This window comes from Eschrichtius robustus, chromosome 9, assembly GCF_028021215.1.
Source record: "Eschrichtius robustus isolate mEscRob2 chromosome 9, mEscRob2.pri, whole genome shotgun sequence".
NCBI lineage: Eukaryota > Metazoa > Chordata > Mammalia > Artiodactyla > Eschrichtiidae > Eschrichtius > Eschrichtius robustus.
Genome location: NC_090832.1, coordinates 33,410,434 through 33,435,579, shown reverse-complemented (window position 1 = coordinate 33,435,579; position 25,146 = coordinate 33,410,434). Strand labels below are relative to the sequence as shown.

At 38.5% G+C, this 25,146-nt stretch overlaps 1 protein-coding gene across 3 annotated transcripts in view; it reads right to left on the bottom strand.

Annotated features, from left to right (window-relative positions):
- ARHGAP18 (Rho GTPase activating protein 18) overlaps window positions 1–25,146 on the bottom strand; it is a 191,471-nt gene that overhangs the window by 6,536 nt on the left and 159,789 nt on the right. For all 3 annotated transcript variants that reach the window (XM_068551301.1, XM_068551298.1, XM_068551299.1), the window contains exons 8-13: window positions 22,811–22,888; window positions 19,624–19,783; window positions 17,388–17,470; window positions 12,886–13,092; window positions 11,687–11,827; window positions 279–403 (exon numbers count right to left, since the gene is read on the bottom strand). In XM_068551301.1, coding sequence (XP_068407402.1) covers window positions 279–403; window positions 11,687–11,827; window positions 12,886–13,092; window positions 17,388–17,470; window positions 19,624–19,783; window positions 22,811–22,888 — 794 coding nt within the window. The remainder of the gene's footprint in view (window positions 1–278; window positions 404–11,686; window positions 11,828–12,885; window positions 13,093–17,387; window positions 17,471–19,623; window positions 19,784–22,810; window positions 22,889–25,146) is intronic.

Sequence of the window (25,146 nt, the reverse complement as noted above, 5' to 3'; positions counted from 1 at the left end):
AGAATATTGAGTGGCGTCATGTACCAAGCCCACAGCAGGCACAGTGAAGGAGTGCGCAGACCTCCTGCTTGAAATAGGCTCCGCTTGAACACAAACTACACCCAATGAACTCAACTCATTCCAACAGTCTAATTGTTAAGTCTGCTTTTGTTTTCTGCCGGGAAGACAACATTTTTAAGCCCTCACACCAGCCATAGTTTAAAAAAAAAAAAGAGGAGAGGGAAAGAGAGAGCAAGTGAATTATACCATGGAATAATTAAAACAAAACAGGCCTCTACCTTTCTTGGCTGAGAAACCTGGCAAGTACATCACTGGCTCTGAGTTCTTCAGTTAGCTGTATTGCCATGGAAACTTTCGAAAGATGGGGAGCTTGCACTCGAATCACTCCCTGAGGAACGTCAGCCTGCAAAGCAATAATGACACTGGAACAAAGCTGGCAGCAGCTGGAACATGTAACTCTGTACAATGCATTATACGGTAAGTGTGCTTAACTACTACGCATTTTACTTCACTACATAAAAACCTTAACTACTATATAATGTAATTTGCTAAATTACATCAAACCTCAAATATCCTCTTAATGGTGATAGGGGAACTTCATAATGCCTGTGCAGTAATGCTTAATTATTTTTAAAGATGTAAAGAATGACAGCAATAACCATTACTGCCATGTTAAGTGCTGATTTCTGAGTGTTATCTACTAGAGGGTGCTTCTTCATGTAGCAATTTATGAAATTGAATCAGAAAGAAGTTACTTTGCATGCTATTGCAATGTATGCGTTTTAAAAAATATTTCTGCACATTCACAAAATTTCACAAAACTTTTTGTCCCTGAGAGTATTAAAATAAATGAAACACACTTTTCTAATACACTTTTATTATGTCTGCTCCTCACTTGGCTGATGAGCACACACTGTGACCGCATGCTTTGAACGTGACATGACCCATTCTAAATCCTTTGCCCACAGACGTTAAGAACATTTTATGTATTTGGAAGGTTATCAGAGAAAGATTTTGAGGATTGTAATATCAAAATATCAACTATGGCATTCAAAATATTAGGCTTAATTAACTCCTAACGGTTCTGCTAAAATAAATACTAATTTATTATTTATAACCATATGTTCTTGAACAGATCTTAGACCAAACAGCATGCACAAATTATGTTTAAACATAATGCTCTAAACACTACAAACACCCTGTTTAATTCAACCAAAATTTACTAAGCATCTACTGAGTACCAGGCATTGTGCTAAATCTACTTACCTAGTAAATAAATAAGACACAAGTCCTTTGCTGCACAATATTATTTTTGTGCTCATATTATCATTTTTAAATGTATATGGTCTTGAATTTTTTTTTTTTAAACAAAGTATAAATATACCACAGATGGAATTAACGTGATTCTTTTCAACGTTTAACAAAAATAAGATGATTTTTAGATCGGGCTGCATAAAAACGCAGGTGCCCCCAAAAGATATAAGACTGCTTCTCAGTAACATCTGAGATGTAGTGCGGGAAGAACAAAGAAAAGCGATACTGCATAGGACTATCAAGGGAGAAGAGGACTGCATACGACAATGGCTTCGTTCCCTGAAGGCTACAAACACATGCTCAACCTGTAGAGACAGCCTGCGCCCTCACCTGACCACTCGGCGAAGCCCCAAAGGGTGCACTCACTCCAAGCCAGACAAAGACAAAGCACGTGGTGCTGCCCGCTCACCATCCTGCTAGACTAGACGAGGGACTGCATTCCTAGCAGCCTTGTATGACTCCTCTCCCTGGGGATACTGAGCTCAATCCAATCCCTAAAGGACGTCCTGATCCCAAGCTGTGCCCAGACCCCTCAACTCCTGCTCCATCTCTCCCATCCAGCCTGGACCCTTGGCTTGGTTTGTTGACTTCCAATTTCCGGGGCTTGTAGTTTGGCCTGATACCTTATCTAGTCTCTGACCTCCACCTCACCTCTAGTTTACAGGTCTAATTTGCCTTTTTCCTTGATTCTAAGACAGATTTTATTTTCATTTGTAACATTTTGAAAAATGAGCTGCTTCTTACAATGGATGGGGCATTTCATGTGGTAGTGTTGTTACCTTTTTCCAAAGCAGTTATTCAATCAATGAAGTATCTTATAACTCAGGGATTACGCTACATGCACTTCTCCCTTGGGGTTCATCTCTAGCTTATATCCTGCTGTGGCCATTCTGCCTGCTGTCCTGGCCTCAACTGTTTCCTCATAGGAGGTGAAAAACAATAAGCTGGGCCTGACAACTCGAATGTTGGCGCGAAAACTGTAACAGCAACAGTTGAAGCACTGAGTCTGTGTTCACAAAATCCAATCCACCTTGTCTACTCAGGGAAACAAGTATCGGTATTTTGGATTCTGTTAGTCTATTGTTATTATTATACTATAGGAGGGTCCTAAACAGCAGGTTGGGGTTTGCAGATCGACATCTACTTTATGCTGATTTAAAAGTTAGGAAATTCTGCTCAAGTCATAGTGCCAAATATCCTTACATAGAGGCTTTCTTTGGTGAAAGTAATAGCAGCAAAAACTGTTTCCATAATTACATCTTATACAACCCTAGAATATCAAAAAAGGCAGGCAAACGTATGCTGACATTTAAAGTGAAGTAAGTTGATATGATTAAGTTTTTATATATAGAAGGTCTACAATAAATGAGTTATACAAGCAAAATGATCCAGAAAAATAATATGTTGCCATAAAGAGTTCAGGAATATAGCAACCTTCCTCTGCTCCCTGCCTCCCCCACTATTCCTTGTGGCATATTCCATTCTTTGGATAAAAAAGGACAGTCAAAATTCACTACAAATACCATGCTTTCCTATCTTTACGTATCTTTACGTATGTTTTCCTCCCCTTCTGAAATATCCCCTGCTACCTATCCATTTTTCAAGGCCCAGCTCACACACCTCAAACCGCATAAAACACTCCGTGGAGGGTTTCTGACTCCATAGAATCAAGAGGAATTTCCTCTTTCCACTGAATCTCTTTTATGATGGAGATCCTAATATATGACACCTGTATTCTAGTTACATGCCACATATCTGAGTCACATCTGTAGCCATCTATCAATGTTTACTGATTACACGAGTCACTCAAAAATATTTCTCACTGGGGACTTCCCTGGCGGTCCAGTGGTTAAGACTCTGCACTCCCAATGCAGGGGGCACGGGTTCAATCCCAGGTTGGGGAACTAGATACCACATGCTGCACGGCGCAGCAAAAAAAACAAAAACAAACAAACAAACAAACAACAACAAACAAAAAAATATATATATATATATAAAATTTCTCTCTAAAAATAGTATGCTAATAAAAGTCTTAGGAATACTGTCTGAAAGAAACAAGTTAAGTTGCTTCTATCTACCACATGGTACTACTACTCCCCTTGCTACTGGGAAAAGACAGAGAGGGAAAGAGAATAGAAGAAAGGAATTAAAGATGCTACAAGGGATAATTCAGTCATGTGGTCCTGCAGAGAGTAACCAACATTAGCATGCACCTGCTTGGGGATGCAGCCACTTTTCCCCCAAGGCATCTCATGAACAACTAAAAAGACCCCTAACAATATGACCATGGCCTATACTTTGTAAATGAGGTCAGGGATCATACTTTGGAGAGTATGGCCATGCTTTCTTGTAAAACACAGCACTGAAATCAGGGTGGTGTCAGGGGATGTACCCGATAGCACCACATCTGACACAGGAATCCGGAGTCTCTCTGATTGTTAGTTTAGAAGGAAGAGGCCCAGGTACCAGCTTCTGAGGGCACTTGAGAGTTCTCATGCGTATGTGAAAAGTCAGGTAATTGTTGTATTTTGGCTTTTGCCAGCATATGGGGAGTGGCGTGTGTACAGGTTTTTTATGGCTATGAAATTAAACATTTCCCACACCCTTCCCCTCAGTGCATGTGTATGTGTTTGTGTGTGTGAGATAGTAACAATTCTCAGAGTGTTTATTTCTGTGGTAATACATCCCATCTAAATTCTCACAACAATAAAAAGATTAACAGCCTGACTCAACTTGAATCTACCCTGCCCTTTGCTGTTGGAGGAGAAATTAGTTTAACTGGTAATGTGTAATGGTTAAAGATGAAGTGTTTAAAAGTTGTTTCTGGGGGCTTCCCAGGTGGCGCAGTGGTTGAGAATCCGCCTGCCAATGCAGGGGACACGGGTTTGAGCCCTGGTCTGGGAGGATCCCACATGCCGCGGAGCAACTAGGCCCGTGCGCCACAACTACTGAGCCTGCGCGTCTGGAGGCTGTGCTCCGCAACAAGAGAGGTCGCGATAGTGAGAGGCCCGCGCACCGCGATGAAGAGTGGCCCCCACTTGCCACAACTAGAGAAAGCCCTCGCACAGGGGCGAGGACCCAACACAGCCATAAATAAATAAATAAATAAATAAAAATTTAATGCTGTTTCTGGAAAGTTTTCCCTGGATTTCTTTTTTTTTTTTTTTTTTTTAATAAATTTATTTATTTATTTTTGGCTGTGTTGGGTCTTCGTTTCTGTGCGAGGGCTCTCTCTAGTTGCGGCAAGCGGGGGCCACTCTTCATCGCGGTGCGCGGGCCTCTCACTATCGCGGCCTCCCTTGTTGCGGAGCACAGGCTCCAGACGCGCAGGCTCAGCAATTGTGGCTCACGGGCCTAGCTGCTCCGCGGCATGTGGGATCTTCCCAGACCAGGGCTCGAACCCGTGTCCCCTGCATTGGCAGGCAGATTCCCAACCACTGCACCACCAGGGAAGCCCTTCCCTGGATTTCTTGACAAGGGTGGCCAAATGATATTTACTAAAGATGATAAACAATAAATGATGTCAAAGCTCTCATTTAAATAGTGTATGACAACTACTATTAAGCTCCAGGATCATGGTGTATCAAATACTAAAGCTATTAGTATGCTAATTACACTGAGCTGCCAAGCTTTGAATAGACACAACATGCCTGATCATTAAGCCAAACCGTCTGTTCTTAGCTTGAGCCATAAAAATAACTAAGTCTGTGAGTAGTATAGTCTTTGTAACCTTCCTATTTCGCTTTTTGTTTTTTGTGTTTTTTTTTTGCCTTAACAGCTGTGACTCTGTCCCTTACTTTTAAATTTCTTTGGTGTGCTTGTGAGCTGAAGTTTTATGATGTACAGCAGGACTGGAGAAGAGCAGTATTTGACTAACATGCCATTAAAAATTAGTCACAAAGGATCTTACAACTTACAAAATGTTAGTTAATTTCTTATGCATGCAAAGACTGTTAAAATAGAGAAAATGATCTCATACAGCCCTCACATGTTTTACACATTGAACTAAAGTATATTTTTAAAAATAGGATTTTAGTTCTTACTATCTGGTAAAATAAACAATGATTTTAGTATTTTCTCAAAAGGTGTAGATAAATACTGTGTTGCTCATATTTTTACACTCTAGAGATCATAAATTTAATGTCAGACCCTTAGGAGAAATGTTAATTTCTTCTTTTAAATTAAAAGCTAATTTAAATGTAAAGCTGACATTCTTAATACTACAAAAAAACCTTTTATCTTCAAAAGGGCAAATTGGACATATAACTTTCTCAAATAAAGGCCAGATATAACACACATTTTAGAAAATTTAACAAGGACATTTTAGCAGGGTATCTTAAACTAAAATGGCATATTCATCACTTGGAGGTGGAGATACGGAAGTCGTTCTCTGTTGTCTTGAACTGTCTGTTCTGATTATAACTGGGCTTTTGTTATCCAAATGCTTAAACTTTTATCCAACTTACAGATTCAGAGAATTTGAAAGAAGGGCCTGAAGTAACTTCTATAATTAATAATCACTTAACTGACAATGAAATAAGTTCTGATATTTTTCTCTTTTAATATGGTATTTTTTAAGTACTATAAAAAAAATCAGAGAATGTCTGAAAAAGAAACAAGATTTTGTGCTTGATATTGTAATTTGATTTTCCACATAGGTCTCCAAGTAGATCCAGACACTGTTTCCAGACCTAAAGCAGATGCTTGAAACTGTACCTGCGACAATGCTCTGGGTCAGAGCTGTTAAGTGAAACCAGAGATGGAATTCTAAACAGAGCTGTGACTAGACACACAACCTCGGCCACAAACGACCCAGAGTCTACACCGCTCTGCTGCCAACTCCAGGATTCTTCTGGAGAATGGCAGAAGATGAGAGAAACAGATTTCTTTTCCATGTCCAAAACCCTAAAAATGTTACCAGACCATTTTGGAACTTTTAGCGAGTCATGTAAGCTCTCTAAAGCTCAAGCTCTCAACTGTTAATTAAGGGCGTGACCAGCAGATCATCCTGAGTTAACACTGAAGCCCACCTTAGGAAGAGAGAACTTTTGTTCCCTCTACAATGAGGGCAGATGTGGTGAGCAGCTTGGCTTATTTCACAGAATCTCACAGAGCCCCACTTTGTGCTCACGCTCTCTCATAAATGTACAGCTTCCTTTTACTTTCAGAGGTAAGCTTAAATGACAGAAGAAAAATCACACAGATCTAAGTCCACAGTGGACTTGAAACCTGCATGATTCAGCAATTCATAACCAGATGCTCATCAAAGCTGCCCTAGATCCTTTTTAGACAGAGATGCAGTCTGAGGTAATCACGGGTGAAATGATGAAAGGTCTGTGATTCCCTTAAAAATACTAAAAGGAAAAAAGGTGTGGAAGACAAGATGGAACAGGATTAAAAAAATATGTGTGATTAATGGTGATGGGTTTATGGAGGTTCATATACTATTGTATCTTTGTGTATGTTAGAAAAATTCCATAATAAAATTAAATATGTGTGCACACAAACACATATACAGCAAATGGGGGAAAAATTACCCTGACAGTTTTTATACAATACACATGTGCAGGTACTGCTCTGGGAGATCCTGATTCAGTGGGTCTGGGAAGCAGCCCAGGCATGGTTTTTTGCTTTTTGTTTTTTAAAATAATACCACAGAAGCCCCTATTGTATACTTCTGGTTAAACACCATTAATCTGGTCTTACTCTCATTTTATAGAAGAAACTGAGACCCAGAGAGAGAAAATGATTTGCCATTAATGTCTCGTTAATGGCAAGGCTAGGGCTATATCAAGCCAAATGACTCCTGGTGTTTGATGTCGCGCGCGCGCGCGCGCGCGTGTGTGTGTGTGTGTGTGTGTGTGTGCGTGTGTGTGTGAGAGATATCATTCCCAACTACAAGTTGAAGGCTATCAGAAAATGGTTATTTTCAAATAGTCTACAATTATGTTATTTTTCACCAGGTGTTTCCTCTTGCTGTAATTAATAGATAAGTCTCATTAGTACTTAAGAAATTCACATTTGTACCAAAGAATTAATATGCTGCAGTCATTATAAACATTGGTCTTGTTAAGTAGATTGAGTGTGTCCCTTACAACCTGATTCAAACTATTAATTTACCTAGTCAAGCATGTCTTAATAACATGAATGCCCAATTATATATAGTTAGCATTAATAGCATACAGAGTGCTTTAAAAAAATATTACCTTGATGAATTCTCATGATCTATAATCTCTTGTCTTTCACATTTCAATCCCTAGAAACCATGGTTTCTTCCATCAACGTCACAGACAATGCTTTGGAGAAAGTCACAACTAACCTTTCAAATGCAAAATCTAGAGGACCTCTTATCCAAGGCTAACCTCACTCAACCTCTCTGTAGCATTTGGTACTACTGATCAAGCTCCATTACTTTACTCTTCTCCCGGGGGGCTAAGACACTACAATCTTCAACTTCCTCTTACTTCCTATTATTTCTTGGCCTCTTCTGCCAGTTCCGTTTCCATGGCCCACTACTTAAATATTGGTGTTTTTGCCCTTTTGATTTCTTACCCCATATATCCACTTGTGTAACAGGAACCAGTCTGTGCCTTCAACTACAACCTCTATGTTGGTCCCAAATGCACACCTCCAGCTCTGGCCACCCTCTGAGCTTCAGGCCCACGTAGCCAACTTTCACAAAGGCATGTCAACCCCAAATGCCAAAAACTGACTACCTCATTAAAGTCTGTTCCTTTTGTTGGATGTTTTATCTTGATGATAAAATCACCCAAGGTAAAATCAGCAAGTCATTCTAGATTCCTTCTTCTTGCATATTCCTTACATCTAATCAGTTTCACCATCTCACTGATATGGGTCTTACTGGCTCACATTCAACACTTCTTTCCATTCCCATTGCTGGGCCTTAGCTCAACCCAGAACTGTTTTTAAAGCTATATATTAAACATATCTAATAATGGCAGTAATACATGTTCAATTTTATTACTATACATAAGCCCAGGATTTGGGGATGGAGTTTTTCTGTGCTCTGTGGGGAAAGAGAGGATAACAGTAGAGAGACCTGGATTTAAAGTCACATACACTTGGTTTCAAATTCCAGCTCCACCACTTCCTATCTAGATAACCTTAAGTAAGTTACTTAACATTGCTGAGCCTCACTTTCCTGATCTGTAAAAAAAAAAAAAAAAAAAAAAAGAGACTATTTTAATAATAAACTCCAACTAAACTACTATGAATATTAAATAAAATGTTGGTAAAATGTTTAGCAGCATACCTGACCTCTGGTGAGCATTCAAAATAACGATAATTATTACCCCTTACAAATACAGCAATGAACTATTCACTGATTTGTAACTTCTTCTTTCAACATATTACAAATATCTTCCAATGCCAATATATACACTTGTCCATTTTCATGGTATTTCATTATATAGGTATGACATAACATATTTAACCACCTCTATCCTTTTGGATTATTTCTAATTTTGGCCAGTATACAGAAAATGGCAATGAACTTAAGCATAACTATCTGCATGCCCATCTGATTATCCCCTCTGAAGGAATTTCTTAGTCCAACGAGGAGCATGGTTTTCAAGATTTTGCCACATGCCAACTGCTCTCCAGAGGGATTCTACCAATTTATATATTCCCATCAACGGTGAAATTAGCTGGCGTCTCCTACCAAACCTCCTCTCTCACACTCCTCCAATGTATCCCTCACCTGCCATCATAACAGCTGTTCCAAAATGCAAATATAATCATGTAACTGCTGGGGTCACAGCTTTCAGCAGTTCCCTGCCGCATACAGAATAGAAGCCTGGCTCCCCGCTGAGCCCCATTCCCGCCTTCCTTCTGCCCCCGCCCCTCCATGTACCTCACTGGCCAGGATGACCGAATTTTCCCTCCAAACACCCTCAGTCCTCCCCACTTAGATATCCAACACACACGTCACACTCAACAGGCCCTAGGTTGAAATTATGATCTTCCCTATCTAAGTGTCAATTCCACACATCAAAGAGTCGTTTAACAAATAAAAAACATGCCAGTTTCATTCAAATGATTTGTGGGGAGAGTCAAGAAACACAAACCAACAAGAAAAATGTGGGGACAGTGTGGGAGGGGATAGTTTATCGAAACGTAGATGGCTCATGTTCCACCCAAAGGGAAGAGCTGCTACTTGGATCCAGGCAATTGTTACCCCGCACGAAACAGGTCCCCTATGGCAAGGGGACATGAGGACGCTCCCACCTCCAAACTGTCAAGTCAAGATGGAAGTCCAGACTTTCATGCTAAATCTTTTCGAGTTAACATTCTGGCAACTAATGGAAGCCTATGTAGAAAACTGATTAGTTGTCTTTGTATTACCATAGTATTTGACATTATCTTCTACTTTCTTTGTTGTTCTGTAATTGTTTCCTGGGTACATTTTTTCTCCCTAAGAAAATGATAGCAGCTTGGAAGAAACCTCAGGCGATTGATGACACTTTTCCAACCGAAATGACAAGCTACATGACCTCCACTGTGGGCCAGCGTCACCCATGGTGACCACTCTACAGGAAGCTCCTCTGCTAGGGAGACTTAACACCTGACATGTGTTTCTCACACCTCCGCTCCACTCTCTGGTGAAGCCCCCCTGATGCCCACTTCCTGTCTGATAGCCCAGGGTCCCCAGGTCAGGCTCCGTCACACACCTCTAGCACTTCTGAGCTCAACCCTCCTACATCCCTCTCTGGCTCCCTGCAGGGGAGCAGCAGCCCCAGCTCCTCTGAAGACCTAACAGGAAGAGGGGCTTCAGCACCAAGGAGGCTCTTACTAGTATTTTGTCAGAATAGTCGCTGAATTTCTCAGCAGGGAACACCAAAACTCGGAGATTAAGTGACACCTAATACATGATGAAACTGAGAGTTAAATCCAGGCTTAAATCCCAGGCCTTAAACTGACAATACAGCTTCTAACTAGTCCGGACATAATTCTCAGACCAGCTCTCCTCTATTTAACCCGAAGTACAAACTAAAGATATCCAAGTTACTGCTATTTTTCTATAAATGACAAAATTATTTAAACGTTCCATCTCCCAAAAAAGTAACATTTAAATTTTTGTCTAAGGACTTATTATTAAAAAGGTACAGCACAAATTTTGTTTTCTTAGATACACACTGTTCCTCAGAATATCACATTATAACGGTCTTATTAAATAGACAAGGATATAAAGTCACCTAAGTTAATGTGAATAATCAGGGCTACAAAAGAGCAGAGGTTCACGTATTCATAATGTCTTTAGAGGTAATAGAACATTCTCAGTTAAACAAGAATGATATCTCAAAAATCCTTTCTAACCTGTATAGCATTTCTCAAAAAATATAAACACTATGTACAATTCCCACTTATTAAATTTTATGCTTTTAAAGATACTTTGAAATTGACCAAAAAAAGTTTAATGGTAGGAAAATGCTATTTTGTAAGAGTGAGAGCTATAAATAAATAAAGGAGAAAAAAAATTTGTGTGTGATTACTGGATCCCTAAGTAGGCCAAAGCAGAAAAATCAAAGGCTGATAATTGCATTTCCACATTATTCCACAAGATGTCAGAATGTAACTGAGGAACCTCTATGGTGGTGATGGTGGTGGAGGGGTGTCTTCACCATAAACAGAACAATAGAAACCCTTGCATTTCATGATCTTAAGTTAGAGCTTTGGTAACTCACTTCTTCTGAATGTGTTTTCATGTATATGTCATTATTTTAAACCCAGTTCTTACTATACTCTTACAGAAGTTTATGAATACTAAGAGTTAAATATCCCTTTTTTGAAATATTTTAGTTTTCTGCATTCCAACATAACTCTCTCCAAATTCTTAAGTTCCAATTAAGACACTTTAAGGACTTACTGAAGTCTAGGAAAGAGCTCAGGCACTACACCAATATTGACCTATTTGTTTATCTGGGTTAGTTTTTTTCCCCATTTTACAGATGAGAAAATTGAAGGAAAAAAGGTCAGTGGTTCACACAAGGGACTCTTTAATTACTAAACATTACACATTTAGTGGGCAACTGGAATCTCCACAGAGTCCTCTGTGTGTTTATGTGTGGGTGGGTGTGTGCTGAGACATTCCTGCCTTGTTATCTTCCTTTGTTCCTTAACAACGGCTCACATGCTGAGTCACCAAGACCTGTGCAACTATCCGTATTGATCATTAGTACTAATAGGAGCAGAGCTACCATTATTGATGCCTTTAACTTATATATAGTACCAGAGCCTACTAAGTGTGTAGAAATTCACCCTACAAAAACATTCAAAACCCTTTGTTGTATATAAGATATTAAAAACAGTACTGCAATCTGTATAAAAACATGTATCTTCAAGTTTTTCTTACATCATTTGCACTCTTATCTTGCTTTTCATATTTTTCCCGGTCATAAGCCATTTTCTTCAGCAATTTCTTCATGGCTTTTTTATCTTTTCTATGATTTTCAGTGTTTTGTTTCCTCACTTGGTTGACAATAAACTTGGGAATCTATGGAGAAATGAAATTAAGTTTGGGGAGGAAAAAGAAGTAGTACCATTTTAAACTATAGAAATAATTATCTTTATTTCTTATATTTGGAGAGAAGTAAAGGCTCTGTCTATTTGAAAAGACTATGCCATTCATTAAACCTGTGGGAAAAAAACTCATCATATTACCTACCATGTGTACAGAACATCCAGGTGATGAAAATTACCACCCACCGTGTAAAGTTCAAAAAGAAGCTTGGGGACTTCCCTGGTGGTGCAGTGGTTAAGAATCCGCCTGCCAATGCAGGGAACACAGGTTCGAGCCCTGGTCCGGGAAGATCTCACATGCCACAGAGCAGCTAAGCCCGTGCACCACAGCTACTGAGCCTGCGCCCTAGAGCCCGCGAGCCACAACTACGGAGCCTGCGTGCTGCAGCTACTGAAGCCCGTGCACCTAGAGCCCGTGCTCTGCAACAAGAGAAGCCTGTGCACCGCAATGAAGAGTAGCCCCTGCTCGCTGCAATTAGAGAAAGCCCGCACGCAGCAACGAAGACCCAACGCAGCCAAAATATTAATTAATTAATTAATTTTTTAAAAGAGGTTTGGTGAAGTTCAAGGACATAGTGACCATCTTCTACGCCAGGACTGGAGACTGCCTGGGGTGACAGGCATTAGGCACCAAGAACTCAGCAGTTGGTCCCTTTAGCAGCCACCTATCTACAACCTAGCCTCCAACTAACCTATAGACCCTTCTAATAACCAGCTAGCCTCTCCTGTCAAAAGAGAAAGAAAAACTCACCAATAAACAAGAGCTGACAGGTAACTAGCAATAATCCAGGAAAAAATAATCCTCAGAAATTCCATTAGCAAAAATAAAATATATTTTAGAAGTTACCAAATTGAAACACTTAATCATGTAGGCATTTTAAAAACTGAGATATTTAAAAGTAGACATCAATTTTTTTAACTGCATTTGAAATCACCTATATTGGTTACCTTTTTATAGAGACTATAACAATAAAAAGACTTCAGGATCTAGATAGCATCACTCATTAACAGAACTTGAAAATATATACTTACTGTCCACAGAAGTTTTTGATACTTAATCAATAAGTGCATGATATGAGCTATCCCAGCTGCCATTACAAATTCTCGCTGTTCACTGGACTTCAAACCCAGTGTATGATACATGAAGAGATTCGGGGCCATTACCATTGCTACATTCATGACCGTCATCTTATTTTTCTCTTTATTGTCCACGACTCTTTGGAGAAATTCAAGCAGGGCCTGAAACAGAAGTAACGCTTTGAGATCTGTGTTATACATGAATATAAGAGATTAAGGCACTGCAGCATATGGGATTTTTATTTATTAAAAAAAATAAATAAGTTGTGCATAACCACAGTCAGCCAGCCACATCCAGTGGGCCTTGTCCTCAAAGGTGCTCCACTGGTTAACACACCCGGAGCTGGTGCTGTGTTTCTGCTGTGGACTATGGCCCTGGGGAATGAGGCAAGAGGACACACATCTGAGCTGGGCGGTGGGGAGAGGGATGGAGAAGGGTCAGACCGCCTGCCTATCAAAGCCATGGAGCACTGAAAAATAGTTTAAAATATCAAACGAGTATTCACTTGCTGCAGGAAGTGCTGTATTTTTATCTCTAAATATTAAAAAAAAAAATCCATTAAAAAGGCTCGTTCAATCTCAGTTGTGTTTGTTTTAAGGGACTCAATAGCTGGCTGACTTGAAATCCAAAAAGAATGGAGACTGGGATGGGGAGGAGGGGAAATAGAGACAAAGAGAAGAGAATTTTTTTCAAAAAAATGAATGAACGAAAAGGAGCTTTTCACCAGAACAGGCTAGTTTATGCTCAGTTTGATGCCCCCCACTTCCCACCTCTATGGACAACACTTATGTGTCCTCTGAGCGCCCCTCCACAAAAGCCACGGCAGCTTAGATCACCCTCCTTCTGCTAGGGCATAAAGCTTTAAGTTCTTCTTTTGCCTTCTTTCTTGAATCAATTTTGGTCCAAAACATTAACAACAATAACTGCACAGATATTCAATGATCTCTACAGGCGAGACACTGTTTTAAGAACTTCATAGAGATCACCTCACTTAATCCTGACTGGAAATAGATGCCGTAATGATCCCCATCATACAGAGAAAACAGCGTCTAAGAGAATGGATGTAACTTACCAGAGGTCACAGAGCAAGCACATGGTGGAGAAGGAATTTAACTGCCTGTCTATCTGGCTTTGTTTCTGAACTCTTAACTATTAAAAGAAGCAGGTTATCATACTTAGCTTAAAATTCCTACCTGAAAAAGTTCAAATAAACTACGCCAAAATGGAAAAACAAAAACAAAAGAACTGTGTTCATCTCTCACAGGATTTCAGGGGGAAAAAAATTCCTATAAGCTCTAACAGCTTGATCTTGAGTCCAGTTTAGCTACTATATAGACCCCTAAAAGTTTGAAACAAACTAAAGGCATAGCCTTACTATCTAACAATGAGATTTATGTATCTAATTTCTGGTCCAGTGCTCACAAAGTTAAACTGTAATCCAAGCATAAGGTTATATAGAAACAATACCTTCTCAAATGAGGACAAAAGATTAATTGGTAAGGTTTGGAAAAAATATTTAATTTTGTTCCAAAGACCAGAATAATTATTCAGGGACCAGTGTATCTCTTTCTTTACAAGCATAAATTGCAGAGATTAGGTAATAAACCACTTAAATGTGGTGTACATAATGCAATAAAGTTATTTAAATATTACTATCAGGATATTAGAATATGTGTGTATATGTAGATATGAAACTAATAAAATGTTAACCTAGCCTTTGCTGAAAGAACTTCATCTTCAGATATATTGTCTCTTCATCTGATCTATAAGAACTGTCCTTTCTTAAAAGTATCTATCACCAGGATTTCCCTGGTGGTCCAGTGGTTAAGACTCTGTGCTTCCAATGCAGGCGGCACGGGTTTGATCCCTGGTCGGGGAACTAAGATCCCACGTGCCACGAGGTGTGGCAAAAAAAAAAAAAAAAAGTATCTATCACCAGTCTGGTGTTATATAAGTATCACTGGACCCAGTCTCTGAAAACTCAGTTTGAGTCTTAGCACAGTTACTTATTAGCTATGTGTGATCTTAGGATAAACCTTTGGGTATCCCTGTTCTTTAAAGTCTTCTCATTCATAAAATGGGAATATTAATCTCCTAGCCTGCCAGGATTAAGCAAGAAAATGTATACAATGAACTTCCTAAAACTACAAAAAGGATAAACACGTGCCAATAATTATATTAACATGAATTTCCCACTCATATCTTAACATTAGTCTTTGTTATTCCTCCAAGTCAAAGGTAGGTATGATCATTGGTCCAAATGCACGATAACCCAAGGTTAAAAAAAAATCTTGGTCAAGCAACTTGCCTAAAGACACCTGTTGCTCTAGACTTAAACCAGGACATGGGATTTAACATGGTCCCTGCAAACCCTTAGATATGCTGTAGAAACAGTCTACACAAATCAGGCACATGATCCCGTCCCTCCAAATGGCAACGGAAAAAGCGGCACTAGGACTGGAAAAATTGAGGAAGTTCACATTAAGCTTCCTGAAATTACCTTGTGATGAAGTTTCCCTTCTCTTTTAGAGAACTAAATTTAGATGGTTTATTCTCTTATATATGGTATACTTGTTTTGGTGTTTCTGTTATTAGAAATCTTGTTTGAAACCTTCATCAGAGCTGGCTAATTAAGCTACTAAAGCTTAAGTAAATTAGTAAAATTACTTGTTTGGCATTTTCCGATTTTTTACCCCAAGAAACTATTTTCCACCTTATTTATACAATTGTGCTCCCAGTAACCTTACATGCTAAAATTAAAACTACTTTAAATTTTTAAAAAGTACACTTTTAAACAGATTTTGTCTTAAAAGAATGTTCCTGGGACTTTAAAGGCAAAATCCAAGAACGAGTTCTAGACCAACCTCGCCCAATAGTAACCATATCGAAATAAGCGTTTCCTCCCACAATTATTTGAACTCATTTGAATGCAGGCATATTTTATGTAAATCATGTCTTTCAATTTCTACCTTATATTGGTCATTCACAGGGCCATCACACAGACAGGCACCTTTATGTGAAAAAGAAAAAGATGGATTAAACTCCTCTTTCTAGGTAGTTGATGCCCTGTGTCAAGGGCACGGCTGGCAAGCAGAGAACAGACTGAAAATCGGTCCCCGCTTCATCCTGGGCCAGATGTCCTTATTTCAGCCACAGTCTACACACCCATACCCAGCAGCCCTGGTCACACAGTGTTTGAATGCAACCCTTTCTGGAGTTGGCCTCTGTCTCCAAAACCAAACCAAACCAAACCAAACATAACCTGCCTTCTCAGTTATTCATTCAGTTAATCAGTGAAGCGAAAGATTATTTTCTGACTTAGTAAAGGGACTAACTAACTCTTTGGAAGTTCTCCTGTAGCAATGCAGTGTTTTTATTCCAGCAATCCTCATCAACTGCTTCAGCCAGAAAAGTTGAGTATTAACATTCATTCCACGGGCATGGAATTCGCTCACCTAGCTTCAGTTCAGGGAGTCTTCATGAGGTACAGAAAGACATTTCCAAGATTTACCAACTGGTGGTTTTGTTTTCTTGACAGGAAATCTTTTGACATGATTTTTTTTTTTGTTTTAAATAGAAAGAACCATAGGGGGTAAATGGGCAAGGGTTTCACCCTTACCTGTATAAAAACAATTTTTTTAAGGCAACAACAAAACATAAGGGAGATGCTCTTTCTAAATTATATTTTTAAAATTTCTCTTTTTCTTTTATAAAAGTTTATAATTAAACCTTTTCTAACTACTCTATAAATGGTTGCATTAAGGAAAATTAATCAATGTGGAACAATCCACTGATTATTATGAAAGCCTCTGACAATACATAGTAAACGGTATTTAATCATATGAATATCAGACCAAATCACTTTGAAATGATGATATAAATCAGAAACTCAGGGTAATCCATTAGAGAAATAACTAGAATTTATTTGAGTTGGTCTATCTTTTGGCTAACCAAACATTTCAAAATCATCATTATAACATTTCAAACTCTACTGCTTGGAACTACAAACAAATGTAACCTTTTTAGGCAACAGTGGGCTATATTTGATGAGCCTTAGGATTTTCTTTTTAAACATTCAATTTTCACCTTACTAGTATATGCTCACCAGATAAAATCTGGAAAATGCAGGAAAATAGAAAGAAGAAAAAACCAAAATGCACCCATGTTTTTATTAACAAATGAACCTCAATCACCTGTTTTGGTAGAAGAAATGTTATAATTGAAAAAAGATCCATAAAAATCCAAAAAACGCCTAATGATACTATTAACATGACTAAGCTGATTAATAAATTAATAAAGAGTTGAAGACTTTCACCATCTGCCCTTAAAAGTAGGTCTTTTCCTTATAGACAACTACTAACACCTCCACGATAACATCATTTTGTTTTGCCACAAATAACGAAAAATTACTCTGTTTAGTTCTGAGGGATATTTAACATAAATGAATCCAGCTGACCTTGAGCGTGTCTCTGTTTGCATCGGGCAAGAGGATGACGAGAAGGTTCAAAGCCTGTAGTTGTTGCTTCTTGGTTGGAAGATCTGCAGACAGATTAAATACATCTGAACGCTTGTCTTTACCAAAACATTTCTCTTTACTTTCTTTTTCCGTTTTGTAAGAAAAAAGTTTTTCGGCATAAACATCACTGTGAGATGTGAGACACAATGCCTGAGCCGCAAGCCTTGTTGGGAGCGTGTCTGGGGGAGATCAGGAGAAGCAGCTGTTGCTATAGAGCTTTCTCTCTCTCAGAATGCTCACTTCCACCTATGAGTGTATGACGGGCAGCCTTACGTTTGCAGACGCACAACAGTGCTTTGGAAATAATTTTAACTTCCGCGTGATAATTATTCCCCAGTGTAAAGACATAGGAGATCAGACCTTCTATGATATGGTGTCAGGGTGGACCCGCAACAGTGAAGTTTGTTTGGTATAATGGTGAGTGAACAAATTACGTGGTGTACGTGGTAAGAGTCCATCGATTCCAGCAGGAATATGTAAAACAGAGCCTGGAACACAATAGGTGTTCAATAAATGTTTGTGGAATGAATTAGAAGACCAACCAGCAATGAAAGAGTTGAAGAGGTACATTATTTTCATTGATACTTCTTATTTTCAGTAGCCCTTACCCCATTAGGTAATACGCATGGATATCTACAATCATTCCGGCATTTGTTTTTCAGGTATAAATTTGGTCCTTTGATCCACATCCAAGGAATAGATATGCAAAATAGCACAACTTAACCATTAAAAAAAATATTTTAAACAGATGATTTCAGTCATGTTTCCCTAAAAATTCTGAATAAATGCTATGATATGAGATAACCCATGGGAAACATCTCAATATGACATGCTTTAAGAATAGCCTGGAACATAATGGAATAACATTCAGCCATTTACAAAAAATGAAATCTTGCCATCTGCAACAACATGGATGAAACTTGAGTGGATTATGCTAAGAGAAATAAGATGGAGAAAGACAAATACCCTATGATCTCACTTATATGTGGAATCTAGAACAAAAACGAAAACAAAGACAAAAACAAAACAGCTCCTAGATCCAGAGAATAGATTGGTGGAACAACCTGAACCACCATAGGTAGTGGGGATCGGGGGGAAATGGGTGAAGGGAGTCAAAAGGTACAAACTTCCAGTTATAAAATAAATAACTCCTGGGGAAATAATGTACAGCATGGCAACTATAGTTAATAACACTATATTGCATATTTGAAAGTTACTAAGAGTAGATCTTAAAAGTTCTCATCACAAGCAAAAATTTTTCTGTAATTATGTATGGTGACAGATGTTAAGTAGACATATAATGATGATCAGTTTGCAATATATACAAATATCGAATCATTACACTGTACGTATGAAACTAATATAATATTGTATGTCAATTATACCTCAATTAAAAATAAAAGAATAGCCTGGAACAGTTCTGGTTGACACTTTAGTTCAGCATAATCATTAATAGTGCCTCCCTTTCACTCTCAAAAGTGGTCCAATTTGGAACTTAAAGTATGGTTTGGTCACTAGAATGTGGTGACAGCATTCTTCCTTTTTTGATGGTCTCTATGACTAAAAGGTGTAATTATGCCAGTGTAACTACCTCATCAGCTCTCTCCGTTCACTGGAAAGGAACTGAGAACTACTCGAGACATTAATTTGGAGCTTGCCTAAGACCACAAAATGGAAAGTTGCCCCCTAACCAATGAGGCAGCCAAATGATTTGTTCCATGTTTCTGCATGACAATTTCAGAAGTTAATTTTTCAGGAAATAATCACAGACTCTGCCGTATCTCCTTGTGCTTTTAGGATAACTGTTAATCCACAGCTTCTCCAGTAAGTGTTGCTTTTAACACTTGGAAAGAAAAATGTATCACAGAGCTTACGTGATTCATCCTATTAAAAAAGAAGTGTGAAGTTTCCAGGTTTTAACACGAAAATATGTATATTGTATTGCTTAAAGGGCATGCAACTAATCCGTACCCAAAGAGAACATTCTATTATCTATTTACTCAGAGATGCATATTTATAAAAGTAAAGGAAAACATCATGTGGCATCTGAGTACTCGCTGACATCAGTGAGTAAAGATGTCTATCCAAATATACCTTCGCGATGCAAAATATCATTACAGCAATTAATATGGATGGCACCAGCACAAGGACTGCTTCAGAGAGGGATGGCACTTACTCTGGACAGCCTGAAAGGCTTTGAGATATTCTACACTGAGCAGCGGCTGGGGCAGCTCCCGGATGAAGAGCTTCAGCAGGCTGGCGGCATCATGCTGCTTAACACCTTCCCAATTAAAAGTCCCTTCATAAAACTTTGCTTCCAGTTCTTGGCAAAGATTCTGAAAGGCAGAAGAGAGAGAGAAAAAAAAAACTACCAGTAAGTGCATGTTTTTTTTTTCCTGCTGAGACTGATATACTTCCCGCTTTATAAGAGATTCTACTCTTTTGAAAAGACATCTGAAAATACTAAAGGGCCAACACTTCTCTATTACTCAGAAAAATACTACTCCTCCCACCCCAAGTGTACTTCACCAATGAAAATGATAACTAAGGCCCAAAATTCTGAAACTTTACAGGTTTTCCTGGACATGCAACAAACCTTAAGCAGTAAAGGCTGAATTAAAAGATTAGTTAAAATAGCCTTTACATTTGGGGGCTTTACTTAGATACTATAAATTTTCACCAACTTTTAAAAAAACATTAAGAAAACAAGTCTATGTTTTAAATTATTTAGAAGTACGTTACAGAACAAAATACATAATCAATCTCTGGACCTAAAGCAGAAGGCCACCTCTGATTAGTCACCTCTGGGAAATGGAAAACCAAATTCTATAGCAAATGAGGCACGAAAATACATCAGTATACCTGTCTTAAATGCACAGGCTGTCAGTGACCCAGCCATGCTGCTGCCAGCTGCCAAAAGCAGCTGGAGTCCTTGCAGAATTAGAAATACCTAGTTCATTTACCTCAAGGACTCTACAAAATTTGCCAAATTATTAATAATAAATCAATTTAGTTTCATAATTACTATCTTCTATATGCTTTTCCACTGTGGCATAACTCCTATTATGTTAGAAATCCTTCCAAGTTTCTGTCACTTCCTTCTAATATTTGAAACTGTTCTCCCAAGGAACATTCTTTGTTTTTCCTGTAAGGTAAATTGATTACGCTTTCCCTTCCCAACACAATTCCATCCTCTACCCCAATTACTTTTGTAATTGGTGAAATACAAAAGGTGAACCCAGAAATTGGGGGTAGGGGAAGGAAAGTTGGAAGGAGAGAGGGATGCGAGAAGGTGCGGGGGGAGGGAGTGAAGGAAGAGAGGAAAGGAGAGAAGGCCTGAGGAAGAGGGAGAAGGGGAAACAGGGAGAGAGAAGGAAGGAGAGGGAAAAGAGGAAAGAGAAGGGGAGGGGAAGGAGAGGAGGACAGAGGTGGAGGGGAGAGGGGGAGGGAGGGAGGAGAGTCCAAGAAATGTGGTGGGGAGGGGAGAAGAAAGACAACCCAAAATTTTGCACATTATCTTTAAATTATTTATAACAGACCAGCTGCTGCATCATTCAGTCTGTGACAAGAGGCTGTGTTGAAGAGTTGAGCCAGATGAATCCACTTAATCGACTTTCTAAGAAAGTACATGTAGTTGAACTCATCCCTCTGCCAGCTATCTGGTCAAAATGTAAAATCCGCATCATATCCCCTCTTGTATGGCAAAGTAAACGTGCTTATGACTCTTGTGAGTTGGCCGTCGCATTCTGCTAACGTGGGCCGTGAACAGTGACCTGAGAGGCGGTATTCTTGCTGAGATGGATAATATGAAGTCACATTACTGGTTTCTGAGGGACTCTTGCTCTGTAAGAGAATGTACTTCTCAACAGAACTCGTCTCCCAATCACACACAACGTCCCTGATAGACTGGTGGTGAAACTGCCGCAGGTATCAGCAAATGAAGTGAGACAGTGGCCACGTATCAAACTTACAAGAGCACCAAAACAGTTTCAGGGACCTCTGTGCACCAGACAGCAGACCCAGGGGACACAAGCTGAATGACATTTGTGAGCAGGGTATATATCAGGTTACTCAAATCCTATTAAACTGAGATCACTAGGTAGTAAGAGGCAAGTAGGCTGAAACTGTCCGCCTAAATTGAGGAAGCTTATTGAAATCAGCAGGTGATGCAAACTCTGGAACCTATGAACAGTAATCCAGTCCTGGACGCATCACAGCCACAGTCACAGGCAAGGAGAGTGTACAGCCACCAAGAGTCATTTCTTCCCGATCCAGCTCTAAAGATGTCATACCCAATATATCTTAAGGAAATCAACAGAGAATATCTCTTCCCCCATCCTATTTCTTCTTGGATTTACAAATTCAGGACGACGAAATATTGGATGTGGGCAGCAATGAGTGTTATCTTTTTAGAGCTGGAGCTGAATTTGGAGGATAAGGGTAAAGGAGGTTGTTAATGACCGCTAACCAAAAATTCTCCCTGGATAAATTTTCCAGATAGAGCTACAATTCCAAGTATGCGGCCCCTGTACAATGCAAAACCCTGGGGAGGCGTACGAAGTATGCATCATCTGTAGGGTGATTCTACTTGTACCATGCATTCACTGGATACTTTATTCCCTAGCACAGGAGCTGGGGAGCAGAGAAAGGAGGAAGGTATACCACCATCCATGGACAGTGGGAAGGAAATGTCATCTTGAGAGAAAAGAAAGCAGGGGAGGGAGATAGGGGACTCCAATTGGGAAGGCTGGGAATCCCCCTGCCTCTTTCACAAGCCGGACCCAGGCTACCCTTGGATCCAGTGAGCCAAAGAACTGTAACAGTCAGAAGAGTGGTTTAGACAGTCTCATTTTGCCAGCTCACTAAGACTGATAATGCAGGGGGACTAATGTCAAGTCTCCTACTCTGCTCACCTGGTGGAGTTTATCATCCTGCCCTTTTAAAAAAAAAAAAAAACAATTCAATTGCTGTTACTCATGCTGACTAAAGCTGTCACCAGCCCACTCTGAATGTTTTGACTCACCATGTTCTCTTTTCATCAGAAGGACAGAACTACCCTTGTCTTTTGCTTGTTTACTTTAGTTCCTATTTTACGTCTGCACAGTAGAGAGATTAAAATCATTTGTCTCTTTATTTATCACAGTAATATTACAGGTAATAGCGTGATTTTGAAAAAAAAAATCAAAACTTACAAAAATCAGAAGAGCCTGTAGAAAAACTAAATATAAACAGAATGTTAAGAGGGTTTTGGTCTATTTTGTCTTCTAAAATGGGAAGAAGGGGCAGGGAGGACAAGTTGGCTTTTAAAATACAAAAATATAATTAAACAAACAAGTTTTAGATGAGTAGAACCAAGAAATCACCTTGATTCGAACGGCAGCTCCAGGTATCCTTAAGAGGCCTTCGGTTTCCAAACCTCCCTCTTCAATGCGAGAAATCAGCTGTGTATAAACAGAAGAACGTTCTGAGTTTGGCATTCTTAACAGGTACACTCCCAAATTTAACATCTATTTCATATATAAATAAAGGAAAACTGATTACAGTGACATGTAAACTGGATTTCACGAAGTTTTGAATGCTATTGCACTACCACTACCCATCCTTTAAGCCAATGCATCCCAACACTTTAGTCGTAATTTAGAAAAAGTTGGGTCCTTTGGAAGAAAAGTGTATAATTTCACACAACAGCTGTGCTATCCCAAACAGACACTGACCCACGTTCATTGTTTCAAAGCAACTAAGACCATGCATTTCTTCTGCTTTTTCAGAAACACACGTTCTGCAATCAAATAAATCTAATGAAATTCTAGTATTTGCCTATTTACATCCCTTTTTTAGTTTGTTCAAAGAAAGAATTATTTATGAATGAAGGAAAAAACTGCTTGCAAATATTCCTTTTTAGGCTTTAAGCTTTTGGTGGTACACTTAAATTAAAAAAACAGTTCTTGTATAGGGCTTCTAAATCATAGGCGATGCCTGATGAATACATACAGATCTCTCTATCTCCAGAACCCCATTAAAATAACAAAGGTTGTTTGTTTGTTTGTTTTAAAATAAAGCAGAAACACACAAGAAGAGGCAAATGGAGAAACTACAATGACATAACACTGGACGCCAGGAAGATAATAAAAGAAGTGGTCAGTTTCTTGGCAGACTTCCAACTGGAACGTGCATTCCCTGGGCAGTACACAAAGGCTTTTTAGGGGGCACTCTGCTATTTTAAAGAAATCAATTTCTTTGTCCTCAGTTTAAATATAGCATTTCCTAGCATCATATAGATTTTCCTTCCTATCACCCATTCCCCTCCTTTCACAATTGCCTTCTTCAGAAAGACAAACCTACTCTTCACTCAGCCCTAAACTTACTATAATACTCTCTGCATAGTCTAAGGCATAAAATCTTCCAGATTGCCAAAATAATGTAAAATTTTAATTTTTTTTTTTTTTTTTTTTCAGGAAAACCTCCTTTAATGATTTACCAAGGCTCTTCCAGCACGTAGGCACTGGAAGACAGGGCAATTTTTCTTTAATGACCCCACCTCTTCTATCCCTGGATTATGGCCAAAGAATGCACTGATCTTGAGGGAGTCAGGTAAGAATAAAGCAAAGAGTAGTCTCAAAATTCTCCCAAAGATTTATTATTAACTGAAAAAAGAAGCATCTTTGACCAAAGCAGCACATGATTTTAAAATATTCAATTGGAGTGATTTCGAAGACATTTTTCAAGTTACACTGGATAATAACCCACAGCAAAAATCTTTACATAAATTATTTTAGATTAAATGAGCATTATTTAATAAAGTATTTAAAACCAAATTTATCAAAAAATACAAAGCAACATTTATTCAGTGTACATGTAATTTTTGTTTTATTTCATCTTATAAAATGTTCTATTAACAAAAAATAAAATTGTATGCTAGCTAGTAGCTGGACCAAATTAGTTTTTAGCAGTATATGAATTTTGCTTTTATTAAATACACAGGAAAATTTGATGATTTCTAAATAACTGAATGAGAGTAATTCCTGCATTCTTATATTTGAATTCTTTTTATTAGTCTCTAATGCTGAATACCAGCACTCAATAGATATATATATATACATTGTCTGAAGGAATGCCAGGTGTTTTCTCATATTTCTCACTTTGAAAATAACATATTTTTTGCTACCACATTATATTGCCATTGTTAAACTATAAATAATGCTTTACAGCTTTCCTTTTATTTTCAAGACTTAAAAATGGAGAATAATGATCTATATATTTTAATATAATGATCTATATATTTTAATCATGCTGCTTTTAGTAATTTATCTTATAAGATACACTGTAAAATTTATCAGTAATGTTCATAGGTTTTCCCCAAATAGATAATACATACTTATATGAATTTATGAACTAATGAATATGAAGTCAGACATTTTTGATACAAAGTATCTTTGATTTGGCTGATTAGTTTGATGGTGAAAATAGGATTTGCTAATTTGGCAGAATTTTGCCATAGATAAAAATTAAGAATATTTCTATTTCCCCAACCCTTTCTGAGAATATGGTTTAAACAATGTGCCTCTAAGTAGGGAAAAAAAGAAACAGATACAATTTACAGATATTAGATAAGCTTTGTTAAAGCCCTTTTGAGATATATTTCTCAATAACTGAGAAAATGTAATCCTCTAAAGAATGGTAATAAGAATTTTTGCAAATC